Source organism: Ahaetulla prasina, chromosome 17 (genome assembly GCF_028640845.1).
Source record: "Ahaetulla prasina isolate Xishuangbanna chromosome 17, ASM2864084v1, whole genome shotgun sequence".
NCBI classification, from domain to species: domain Eukaryota; kingdom Metazoa; phylum Chordata; class Lepidosauria; order Squamata; family Colubridae; genus Ahaetulla; species Ahaetulla prasina.
In genome coordinates, this window is record NC_080555.1 from 1,059,111 (window position 1) to 1,071,808 (window position 12,698).

Genomic DNA, 12,698 nt, shown 5'->3' on the forward strand with positions numbered 1-12,698 from the left:
GGATGGAGAGACAGTTTGGTGTAATGGTTAAAGGTGCTGGATTAGACCCTGGGAGGCCATGAATTTTAATCTTGTTTTAGGTGAGCAACTTTGAGCCGGCCCTTCTCGCTCAGCCCTGGGAAAAAGGGATTGGTCAAAATGAATTGCACGAGAGTCACACAGACTTGGTCAACTGGTGATTTCACTTGAAATGAAGATTTTTCTCGAGAATCTGTATTGCCAAGAAAGTGATTTATTATAATAACTTTAATTTCTCTGTTTACATTGGCCTCAAACGTGGAAATCTGCGCTACATTACAACCCAACAATATTTTCTGAGTTGCTTCCCTGCCCCTTAAATGTTAGCTTAGCAAGAGGGTGGGATCGGAGGAGGATCTCAGACCCAGATGTCCGAAGTAGAGTCTCCTCCGGGGTAACGCATTGCGCGGCCACGAGCGGGACCCCACGGCTCCTTCCCGAAATCCACCAGGAAGTCCGGATTCACACAGAGACCCCCGTTCTCCGTGTCCACGTCAATCTGGAGCATGACTGACCCTTCCCTGCAAAGGGAGAAGAATTCAAGGGTAGAAAGGAGGGTCTTTGATTTGCTTATTTGGGCCTCCATAAAGTTAGAAAAGCTAATTAGGGAACTCTAGAAATGAGAAAGATTTGTGAAATTCCAATATAAAGGGAGAAGCTATGACAAAGGAATGGAAAGGAAGGATTGCATGTAATACAAAGAGGAGGAGAAGGGGGAGGGCACCCTCCCCAAATTTGGAAACTTGGTATGAATATTCAGACCAAAGGCTTCGTACCTGACCAGTTGTGGATAATATCGCTGGTCCCATGGGGTGTAGTGGCTGTTGGTGACATAAAGCCTTTTCCCATCCAAGCTCAGCTGAAGCATTTCGGGTCCTCCATATACTCTCCTTCCCTAAGTGGAAAAAAAGCGAGGAGTGGTCCAGAAATATAGGAGGTCCATAAAGGGATACACACGGCTCCTTGGTTTTAACCTGCCTCAGGATTTCAAGGAGTCCCACCGAGAAGAAAGAAGCCACGTTGTCTGTTGACAATTATGTCCCACACATTTCCCGTAAGTGCCTCAAACCCAGAATCCTTCTGAGAAAAGAGAGCCTCACCTGGAGCATGAAGGGATCTGGTTGGCAGTCCAGCTCTTCATCCTTAATCACAGTCACCACTCCGCCTTTGTAGATGCTGCCTCCTACAAACACCTGCAGGACCCAAAGGAAGGGTCAGTTCAGGCCGAAGGACACTCTCCCCTTCCCCAAGCTGCGGTTTTTCTCTGCCCAGATATTTGGAAATGGACCCTCTCTGAATGTGGAGGTTCTACCAGCACATGCCAGTAAATGAGGCCTGGATTAGCTTTCTGCTTAACCCAACATCCTGGTTCCGATGGTGGAAGAAGGAACTTCTGGAAGGACCCCAAGCCTTCCTCACGGTGGCAGGGCCTTTGGGTGGGAGGGAGCTCACCTGGCCCGTCAGCCGAGGGCAGTGAGGATCAGAGATGTCGTACTGTCGGACATCACCATGGAACCAGTTGCTCAGGTACAGGAAACGGTCATCCAGCGAGATGACGATGTCTATGAGGAACGCTGGAGAACAGAAGTGCCCAGAAATAAGGTCAGGAAGAAGGGAGGTTTGCTTAATTCCATGGTGTTTTCACGAACCGATGTCTCCCCAAAAATGTTCAGCCTTGAGGGCACTCAGCCCGTTCTCCTAAAATGCTAAAAACCCTTAATGGAGGACATGAACTCCAGCACATACAAAGGTAGAGGATGGAGACATAAGCTTGAGGACAAAATCCCCCTGAACTTCATTTGCTCACCTGTCATTTCAGGTTGGTGCCACCCAGTGACCAATTTCTTTGGAATCTGGACAACCTTCTCTGTGGCCCAAGACCCATCCTGCAAGAGACATGCGAGGCTGGTTGGGACGTGGAAAGCTCTCCCATGCCAACAAATTTGAACCAGCCCTTCCGCTTCCTATTGTGTCTGCCTCCGAATCTGAAGTCCTTCAAAGAGATTTGAAATATTCCTGTAGTTTTTGAATTCCCATCACTGCCAGCATCTGGCTCTTTCAGCTTCTGTGGGGTCCTTCGGGCTCTCTAAATTCCCTTTCAGCCTCCTTTCTCCTCCATAGAGATTCACATAGGTTCTCTGCCATAAAGAGAAAATGAACCGATGGAGCAGAGTGGCCAACTCCCTTAGGGCGATCCCCTCCACCCCAAAATCCCTGAGGGAAATCCTCTGATTTTGCAGTTCTACATTCAGGTACCTGTTCGTAATGATTTCCAACAGTTTACAAATTACAGGTAGCTCTTGACTTACAGCCATTCATTAATCAACTGAAGTTACGGTGGTTCTGAAAAAAGTGAGTTACGACTTCTGTGACCTCCCCATGGTCCCGTTCTCAAAATTCAGCACTTGGCAACAAGCATGTATTCATGATACTTGCAGTGTCCCAGGATCATATGATCATCATGCACGACCTTTCCAAAAAGAAGTCTCTTTTAGAAGCAAAGTTAATGGGGGGAATAAGCTGAGGTCTACCTGTATTATATTGGGTTGTTTTAAAGCTGCATTTTATCCATTTATCCTGTTCTTTATTCTAAGACTTGGATGCCCGTTCTTTCTCTGCAGAGGTGGTGGGAAAGGAGAAAGAAATTTGACTTCCTTTTACCTCCTTCCTGAAAATATGATGCAAAGCGCCGTCGAAGGTGCAGCCCACATAGCCATGTGGGGCGTCTGGGTTATGCAGAAAGCGGACAATCAAGGGTTCAGAATCCTCCCCCAGGTCAATAGACTGGACAAGGCAATGGGTTGTCCAGTCCCACACGTTCAGGCGGCGGCCATAGCGGTCTACAAAGGAAAAGAGAAGAATCAGCTCAATTTCTTCTGGTGAATAGGAAGGCTTCCTGCCAGAAAGTCTCCAGGAGGATGCGGAGAGTTTCCCTAAGCAGTTCCTTAGAAGACTGGTGGCCTTCTTCATGTTAGAAGCCTCCAAGCAGAAGCTGAGATGCCACCTCTTGGAGAAGTGCTAGCTTTGGATGGACAAGAGGATTGGCGAGATGGCCACCAACAACCCCTCAGTGTTCCTCAAATTTCCTCAAAGAGTTTGGGGTCCCTCCCTAGATTAGAGTGCAGACCTGGATTTTGAATTCCAGTGTACCATAAATTCGCTTAGTTCTCTGGTGGCTCACCTTTCTTTAGATCTTCAGGGTTGAACCCATTCGCAAAGAACTTGGGAGCTCCAGCTTCAGTGCTGACTAAGACATTATGCCTTGGTTTGAACCAGAAATCAAATCCTTGTGGAGCTGCGTCCCCAGGGGGGTTCCAGGTGCCTTTCACTTCCCATGATTCCACATCCACGACAACAAATCCTCCTGCGATTGGGGTGTGAAGGGTGAATGCAAATTAATTCAAACAGGTGTAGGTGACTCCCAAGAAGGGTTGGTTGAAAGGAAAGGAAAGCTGCCCAGCTGTACCTTTTGCATTGCCATACAGGTCTCCTAAGGAGCTGATCACAACATCTCCAGAGGGCAGAAAGCGTGCGCTACGTAATGTAGCCAGGTTGGTTTTACAGAAGACCTCCTTAGGTTCGATAACCTGTCACAGTTGAGGAGGGGGAGGAAAAAAATGTTAAAAACCCTTAGAAGTCCCTTAGACTTGGCTTCACAACACAGGGGCCTTCGGGGAAACCTTTTCAACCCAATTCCCTGACTTGCACCTTCTCTGGGTGGGTGACCTACTTTAAACAGACAGGGGGCTTGGGGGTCAGTCCCGGTATCCACAATATAAATCCGTGAAGAGTTGAAACCAGGAAGAACCAGTTGGTTGCGTTTCTTGGTAGGGTCTCCAAAGCAGCTGCTACCAGTATTCCAGCTCATGCAGCGCAACTCATCATTAATGTAGGGCATTTGCAGACGGTGAATAACCTGGTGGGGAAAGATTGGGGTGGCAGAGATTAAAGGAGCATTATTTATCTCGTCGGCTGGAGTTGGATTTCTCCGATTGATTCTCAAGAGTTTGCGAATTGCATATGTCTTGGATGCGGAACACCACTTCTGGAATGGAATTTTGTTAGAAAAATCTGCTTGGCAGAAGAGCGCTTTGGTTATGGGTTGTTGCTGGCACAATGCTGTGTCTCTCCCACTTACAACTGGCAAGCAGAACCTCACCACCAGATGGGCGTCTTCTAAAACATGTAGCATTTTCCTCCCCTTCCCAGTCTTTTATGCATCCTTGGCACAGCAGTGCTCCACCATGCCAACCCTTGGGATCGGAAGCTGCGGACATCTTGAGGCAAGGAGCTGAAGCCCTCGCAACTGGGAATGGAAGAGCCGGCGTCTGAGCACCGCCTGCTTCCTTTGTGGATTGAGAGCAGGCCCAGTGCATTATAGCATAGGAGTGAGTGCGGTACCAGCTAATGACCCTTTACGCTTTTCGCAGCCCTAATAGTTCCAGCCTCAGCTGCGCCTAGTTAAGGTGTCTGTGCATAGGTGTAACTGACCATGACTCTTTGGACCCAAAAATGTGAAAAAAGGCAGATCTGCCTGAGGACACCCATTAGACGCTGAGTAACAGAATGACTGGAAATGGTCCAGATGATGGAAGCTACTGAGCTTTGTTGGGCTCAGAACAAAAGACTCCCTTAATTTGATTTAATTTAATTATTTCCAGCTTTGTTCTTGCTATTCCAATCATTAGTAAAAAGTATCTTAGAAATCGAAAATATATCTAAGACATGTAGCATTTTCCTCCCCTTCCCAGTCTTTTATGCATCCTTGGCGCAACAGTGCTCCACCATGCCAACCCTTGGCATCAGAAGCTGCAGACACGTTGAGGCAAGGAGCTGAAGCCCTCGCATCTGGGAATGGAAGAGCCGGCGTCTGAGCATCGCCTGCTTCCTTTGTGGATTGTGAGCAGGCCCAGTGCATTATAGCATAGGAGTGAGTGCGGTACCAGCTAATGACCCTTTACGCTTTCCGCAGCCCTCATAGTTCCAGCCTCAGCTGCGCCTAGTTAAGGTGTCTGTGCATAGGTGTAACTGACCATGACTCTTTAGACACAAAAATGTGAAAAAAAGCAGATCTGCCTGAGGACACCTATTAGACGCCAAGGAACAGAATGACTGGAAATGGTCCAGATGCTGGAAGCTACTGAGCTTTGTTGGGCTTAGGACAAAGGACTCCCTTAATTTGATTTAATTTAATTATTTCCAGCTTTGTTCTTGCTATTCCAATCATTAGTAAAAAGTATCTTAGAAATCGAAAATATATCTGAACATGTTGTAAATAATGCAGATTGTCCTCTACTTGCAGTAACAATTGCAACTGGAAACCCGGTCAGTGAGTGAATCGCACTTAAGTAAACCAAGTGACTATTTCCCTAAATTATTCCAATTCCAACACCCCTAGTTTCAGTCTTTAAGCGATTTCCTAGGTTGCTAAGATGGAGTGAAAGTTGCCTCTGAGTTCAGCTCCCCTCCGTCTCCGTGCACTTCTGAAACATCTTCCAGGTTTTATATCTTATTCGGAGCATTACAAAGCAATGTTTTATCTTCCACCCCATCCCAAGGAAACCGAACAAGCATTCACATCTTCCGAAAGAACTAAGTAACCTCATACTTGGCAAAAAGTGGGAGATTCAGGATTAACATCCACTGTGGCAAGATAATCCGGCATTTCGGTCCCTGTGCCATTTAAGACGCAAATCACGTATATCAGCTTCTCTCGGGGTCCTGGAGAAAAAAAATTCCACATTTTAGGATCCTTGGCCTGAACCATAAAATGGTTTTGTTTGAGCTACAACTTTCTAGAATTAACGTTTGTCCATCCTGTTAAAGTTGGTTACGTAACTTGTGCGATGGATTGAATCATTGGTGAAGGGTCTTGATAACAGAGTGGAAGTCCTGTGCCAAACGGCTCAAGTACTTTGTTAAGCTAGTTCCACACACCATGCTTCAAATGAGGTGGCTTAATACTACGAAGCATGAGCTCACACCTCATCTCTGCAGCTCTGCCTGGACTCAAGATCCATTTCCCTGCTCTGTTCCCCAGAAGAGGAGAGAGGATCACCCTTTCTTACCTCTCATGGCGTCCAAGGGCGTTGGATATCCAGGACCTGGGTAGCAACGTTCTTCCTCTTTGAAAAAGAAAAAAAGATTTAGCTTCTTGGCATCATGAGCGATAAAGGAGACGTGGGCGTTTTAAGGAAGGTTGTGGACAGGTGGCATTGGGGGAAAAAGTCGGGTCTCTTGGAGATGGATTGACTTCCAACCTTTGCTTGGCATCTTCGGAGGTTTCTTCTCTGCATCTCTTGTCCATTGCTTGAGCATTTCTTTCTCTCTCTTTTGCTCTGCCTCAGCTTGAGATACACCTGAGATTCCCCAGCTTGCTTGCATCCCGTTTATATAACCCTTGAGAGTTGACCAAATCCTGTTCCGTCCCCAGAGGGTGCACGCGGAAGGAATTAATTAATTCATTAAGAAAAGGGCCGATCCCTGAAGCCCAGAGGTTCTCTCCCTTCATCTCATATCAGAGAAGCCCAGCCAGCTGATTCCACACCCTTTGGGGCTGTTCAGAAACAAAGGCCCTAGTATGTTTGTTTCATCTGTTTCTCCTCACATGCTTTTCATTGCATCCTCAGAACAGTTTATCTGAACCCTCATCACGTCTTCTGGTTTTGTAGATTTGCTGACTCTGATCGGAACAACCAGATTCACGGGGCAAAAACAGTACAGCACACATTGAGAATAGCTATTAGAGAGGGAATGCTGTAGGAAACAGAAGCCACAACATTTGGAGATGGTTTCATGTTTCAGGGCTTTGCAAATGGAATGGAGGCCTGACTGTGTATTAGTGGCTCCACAGGGCAAAGCAAAGATTTAGAATTAACTAGAATCAACTCTCCAAATTCCAAGAAAATGTCTCCTGCAAATTCCAAGAAAGCTCTATGGCTCAAAAAGTGAGTCCAAGAAAGCATTACAGGGTGTGCCCTAGCCCAGGCAATTTTTATTTTCATAAGTAATAACATTAAAGATCCATGAATCAAAAATTGGAATTAAGATTGCTGGAAGAAATATCAGCAACCTCAGATATGCAGATGATACTACTCTAATGGCAGAAAGCGAAGAGGAACTAAAGAGTCTCTTGATGCGGGTGAAGGAGGAGAGTGCAAAAGTTGGCTTGAAACTCAACATTAAGAAAACTAAAATCATGGCATCTGTCCCTTTCAATTCCTGGCAGATAGATGGTGAAGAAATGGAGGTAGTGACAGATTTTATTTTCCTGGGCTCCAAGATCACCGCAGATGGGGACTGTAGCCAAGAAATTAAAAGATGCTTGCTCCTGGGGAGGAAAGCTATGGCAAATCTAGACAGCGTACTAAATAGCAGAGACATCACCCTATCAACAAAAGTGCATATAGTCAAAGCTATGGTTTTCCCAGTTGCAATGTATGGCTGTGAAGGTTGGACCATAAGAAAGGCTGAGCGCCAAAGAATTGAGGCCTTTGAACTCTGGTGCTGGAGAAGACTCCTGTGAGTCCCTTGGACTGCAAGGCGAACAAACAAGTCAGTTCTAGAGGAGATCAACCCTGATTGCTCTTTAGAAGGTCAGATCCTGAAGATGAAGCTGAAATACTTTGGCCACCTAATGAGAAAGAAGGACTCACTGGAGAAGAGCCTAATGCTGGGAATGAAGTAGGGCAAAAGAAGAAGGGGACGACAGAGAATGAGGTGGCTGGATGGAGTCACTGAAGCAGTCAGCGTGAGCTTAAATGGACTCCAGAGGATGGTAGAGGACAGGAAGGCCTGGAGGAATGTTGTCCATGGGGTCGCGATGGGTCGGACACGACTTCGCAACTAACAACAACAACAACAAAATAACGTTAATCTTACCACTGCATTTTGAATTCATCTGAATTACACTGAGTGCCAGCCACTTAATGTTCTTTGATGACTCTAGGGCTGGAATTGCTGGTCTTGCCTGTCCTCTTCTCCCTCACAAAGTCTCTTCCAGCTTTCCTTTTTTAGCAGTTTTACAACATTTTCAACTTTCTTGCCTCCTCCTCCTACCCTTCTGCCCTCCCGTCCATCACTTTTGTTGGGCTTGATAGAAAGTGGAGCTCTACCCACCTACATTTATGGGACCTCAAGGTAGCACCTTCCTGAATAAGGGACCAAGGACTTCCAGTCTGATTCATCTGCATTCCCAATCCAAACAAGGGAGTTACTCTAGGTCAGGGATGTCAAACTGAAGGCCCAGGGGCCAGATCGTGCCTGCAAGGTGCTTAGATCTGGCCTGCAGGGTCGTCCTAGAAATAGCAAAGGACCGGCTTCCTGAGCTCCATTTTCACTGACAGAGGGTTGCAGGAGACCGTCACAGCCAAAAAATGGAGCCTGGGAGCCCATTTTTGTTGGCAGAGCGCTCAGGCCACCACAGGCACCCCCGACACAAGTGCGGTTGAGCTGGCCATGCCCACCTTGGCCACATCCACCCCAGCCCCACGAGGTCAAACACAACACCGATGTGGCCTTCAGTGAAATTGAGTGTGACACCCCTGGTCAAGGTGATCTCCAATGGGCTTTCCAACACTCACATTCTATGGACTTGGACTGTTCAGTTTGATTCAGGTTCTGTGGAGGAAGCCCCACCAGGCAATGGTTTTTGGGTGTGATATTTTTTAATACAAAAGGCCGTCTCACACATTTCAAAGTCCCATCGCTTTATCAGATAAAGGCTTGTTAAGCTACTGAAGGTGAAAACAAATGAGCTTCATATTAAGGGTTCAGAGGGAAATTACTGCTTATTTTGCTTTCTTTTGTCTCAGTAGATTAGTGGTAGAGATTTCAGAAATTAAAATGAAAGCTTGAACACTGCTGGGAACATTCAGGTTTCAGACCTGTCAGACTCACACCTTGTATGAGAAACAGTCCTTTCTCCTTTTTCCATTGGTGTTATGAGTGAAGATGTGATGACTGATGAGTGATGCTGAGGGATATTTGTTTTGGATGCAGGGATTCTTAAAATCCAGGGATAGGGCTGCCATACAGCAAGATGACCTCACCCCATTCCTAAGAGGTCTGTAAGGCGAGTGAATAAGAGCACCAGCGTGCCTACCGTTCCTGTCCTCTGATTGTATCCAATTCGTATAGGTATTTCATGCTTATGCTTATATATACTGTTGTGATAAATAAATAAAATAAATAAATAAATGATGGCTGCTTAGGCGCAGTCTTCATGTGACCTTTTGTGTCCAAACAGGACATGCCCCATCCAGAGGGAACCACACACACAGGCAAGCAAGAAGTTGTATCTCAAGGAAAAAGCGATTCTAACAACTTTTTCTTGTTTGCATGATAGACTTCTATGTGCAGAGTGCAGACAGTGATTTTTAAAAACTCACTATGATTTTCACTATTTGTTAGTAAATAAGTCTTCAGTAGGAGTGTAAGATCAGAAGCCATGACATAGAAGCAATACAAAGGTCAGTGTGGTTCAGGGCTTCTCTTGCATCAGGTTAAATCGCTGAAATTAAAAGTTATATTTGTAATCAAAGCTGATGGAGTCAAAGCTGGGGAGTTTGTTAAATCCAGGTATCGGAGGTAGTGTCCCTGCCGTGAGAAGGGTTTTCAAATTTTCATTCTTTTAAGCTGCCTTTCTTGGTGTCCACGTTGATTCATTACATTCTACATTGCATTCTAGAGCCTTCTGTGAGAGGATGAAATAAGAGTTGTTTTTATATTTTGTAGAATGTGACAATTAGTGTTATGAAACTTGAAGATCAATGGATTCCAAGAATTTTTCTTTCCAGGTGTTTGAAGGGTTCATTCCTTGGCAGTGTGTTTGGAATTAAGTTTTAATTGGCTTAATTTTTCTCGTGATGGTGTTTTTCATAGGTGTCATCCTATCTCACTACATTATAATTATATTGTAGATCATTTAGTCAACACCAAGTGAATATAAAGACAGGAAGGGCCCTACCACATTAAGTATTACTCTTTTGCTCAAATTATCTCATGGAAGAAAACCCCCAGACAAAGTACAGCCTCATAGAGCCATCAGTTTAATTAGGCAGATTCACATCTTTCATCAAAATATTAAGACAAGTCGGGCAGCTTCTGTTCTGTTTTGGTCAAGTTCGTGTTCACAGACTTTATAACTCTCGGCGGTTCTTTGTCTCCACCTGGGAAGAGTCAAACCTCACGTTCAGAATTTCCCCATCTGTGGAAGGGAGCAAAAAAAAGTGATTCAGAAGATCTTTCCAAAATGACATTATTTATTTATTTATTTATTTATTTATTTATTTATTTATTTGTCACAACAGTATATATAAGCATAAGTATGAAATAACTTTATGATATATAAGCATAAATATAATCATAAGTATGTGATAACTATATGAAATTGGATATAATCAAAGGGAACATTATTTTTATTTATTTATTTATTTATTGTTTAAATTTCTACAACTCTTGTTTACAACTCTTAAAGCCTTTTTTGCGATGTAGTTGCAGTGGCCTTTGGCACTTAGATCATTTGATATGAAAACTCCAAGGTCTTTGATATGAAAACTCCAAGGGGTGGGGGTCATCTGCAAGGTAATGTCCATTGAGCTTGTATTTAGTGTTCAGATTCTTTTTTCCAATGTGTAAGACAGAGCATTTGCTGGTTGAGATTTGGAGTTGCCAAGTTTTTGACCATTCCGACATAAAGTCAAGGTCTTTTTGAAGGGTAGCTGTATTGTTGGTAGTGTTAAATAGTTTAACATCGTCAGCGAAGTGAACACAATTACTTATAATATGGTCAAGAGATCATTAATGTATAATATGAAGAGTGTTGGTCCAAGAACGCTGCCTTGGGGAACGCCGCTATTGACAGGAACAGGATTTGATAGGGCACTGCCTATTTTGACTACTTGTTGTCTGTTTGACAGGAACACTGTTATCCAATTGTGGAGGGGTCCGGAGATGCCGTAGGATTTTAGTTTTAGGAGAAGTTTGTCATGTACTACAAAGTCAAAAGCTTTACAGAAGTCTATGTAAATAACATTTATTGCTTTGCCCTGATCAAGATTTGTAGTCCATTTGTTTTTGCAGTGTAGAAGTTGTAAATTACAAGATAATTTTTTTCTGAAAGCAAATTGTTTCTTAGAGAGTAGGTTGTTTGTTTCTAAGTGGAGGGTAATGGATTGGTTGATTATAGATTCCATTATTTTACAGGTGACGCAGCATAGAGAGATTGATCTGTTTCACATTTGGTGAAATGGGTGGTTGTCACAGCCCTGAGGCCTCATCACAGGGATAGGAGTGATCCAACTTTCACCTTCTGCTGAGAATTTACCTCAGGAAAGCAGAGGAGGAAAAAGAAAAAGGAGATGATGGAGGAGGAAGAAGAGGAAAATGAAAAGGAAAAGATGATGGAGGAAGAGGAAGAAAAAGCTAAAACGATGGAAGAAGAAAAGGAGGCAACACTTTCCCGCCAAATCTCAGAACTCTCCGCTTCAGGCGCGCGCCAACCAGGCAGCCCCGCCCCCACCGCCAGTGACATCGCGCGTGCCGGCCAATCCGCGTGCCGCTCGGCGGACGAAGATACCGTGTGGGCGGGGCGGGACGCTCTTGCGGGCGAACTGGGGAAAGTGAGAGGGCGCCAGAGGGAGGCGGAGGCGGGAGAATAACACCTGTTTAGCGAGGGGGGGGGTCCAGCCCGCTCGGGGCTGTTGAGGTAATCGCTCTCTCCGTAGTAAGTGCGTAGTAGGTAGACAGCCATGCCCCACAATGTGGTGGTTTTATTATTTTTCTTACACAGCACGGTCTCTTCTTATCAGTCTCCAGTTGGTAACTTTGAAGTGTGTTACATTTCCTGTGTCTTCCACACCCACTTCACAAGTCTTCTGACAGGAATGGTGAGACCTCACCACAAAGCTCCATCTGAGGAACCTCAGCTTCTGAGTTGGAAACTGGTGGGTAACTGGACTTGGCGGAAACTCCTCGCTTGGGACTTTGGTGTAAGGAACTGGTTCCTTGCCTCGCTAGCTGAGCAAAAACCTTTCATGTTCTGCCTAAACTTCTGTGGTTGGGATGCGTATCCTACCAGGCTCACCTGACTACTCTGGAACTTACATCCAGTGGAGTTAAATGTATTTTCTGAGAGCTGACATCATTGGAACGTCGGTGCCTACCTTATCATTCAAAGGAAGCCCCCTGCCAAAGTTGTGCCCCCCCCCCAATTTAGATGGATTTCTTCCTCCCACTTGCTGAAATCCCTCTTTTCCCTTGTCCAGGAGATACATGTCCAGAAGAGCCATCTTCGTCTCTGATCTGTTGGCTGTGATTACCTTAATAGTGCTTGAGGATAGTTAAGTGAAAATCCTCCTGCAACTGACTATGGCTTAAGTTATGGATGGAGTGCCAGTGTGGTGTAATAGTTGAAGGTGCTGCATTAGATGTTGGAGACCATAAATTTTAATCCTGTTTTAGGCACGGAAGCCAAGCTAGGTGACTTTGAGCCACTCTAAACCCCAGGAAGAAGGCATTGGTCCTTAAGAGGCTTTTCAAATGCATTGTGAGAAAAATATATGATTGCCGCTCTCATCTTCAAATAAAATTTATCTCAAGAGTCTGTATTATCAAGAACACTGTTTATTATGATGACAATTTCTCTGTTCACATCCTCCTCAAATAATGGAAATTGTCCA

At 44.9% G+C, this 12,698-nt stretch overlaps 1 protein-coding gene across 1 annotated transcript; it reads right to left on the minus strand.

Moving 5' to 3' along the window:
- Positions 1-229: 229 nt before the first annotated feature.
- On the minus strand, positions 230-6,225 carry LOC131186609 (methanethiol oxidase-like). The gene is made up of 11 exons (XM_058160369.1): positions 6,087-6,225; positions 5,627-5,739; positions 3,749-3,934; positions 3,485-3,605; positions 3,200-3,382; positions 2,680-2,858; positions 1,826-1,904; positions 1,471-1,592; positions 1,119-1,211; positions 795-913; positions 230-539 (listed from the first exon to the last, which is right to left on the minus strand). The coding sequence occupies exons 1-11, from the start codon at positions 6,091-6,093 to the stop codon at positions 377-379; spliced, it is 1,365 nt and encodes a 454-aa protein (XP_058016352.1). The 5' UTR covers positions 6,094-6,225; the 3' UTR covers positions 230-376.
- Positions 6,226-12,698: the final 6,473 nt, after the last annotated feature.

Bases quoted from the DNA above. Each gene is read 5' to 3' on its own strand.
- LOC131186609 (XM_058160369.1), bottom strand. The intron at 1,212-1,470 runs GTGAGCTCCCTC...TGGGTCCTGCAG, and splicing joins GCCCTCGGCTGACGGGCCAG to GTGTTTGTAGGAGGCAGCAT. The intron at 540-794 runs GTACGAAGCCTT...CTCCCTTTGCAG, and splicing joins TATTATCCACAACTGGTCAG to GGAAGGGTCAGTCATGCTCC.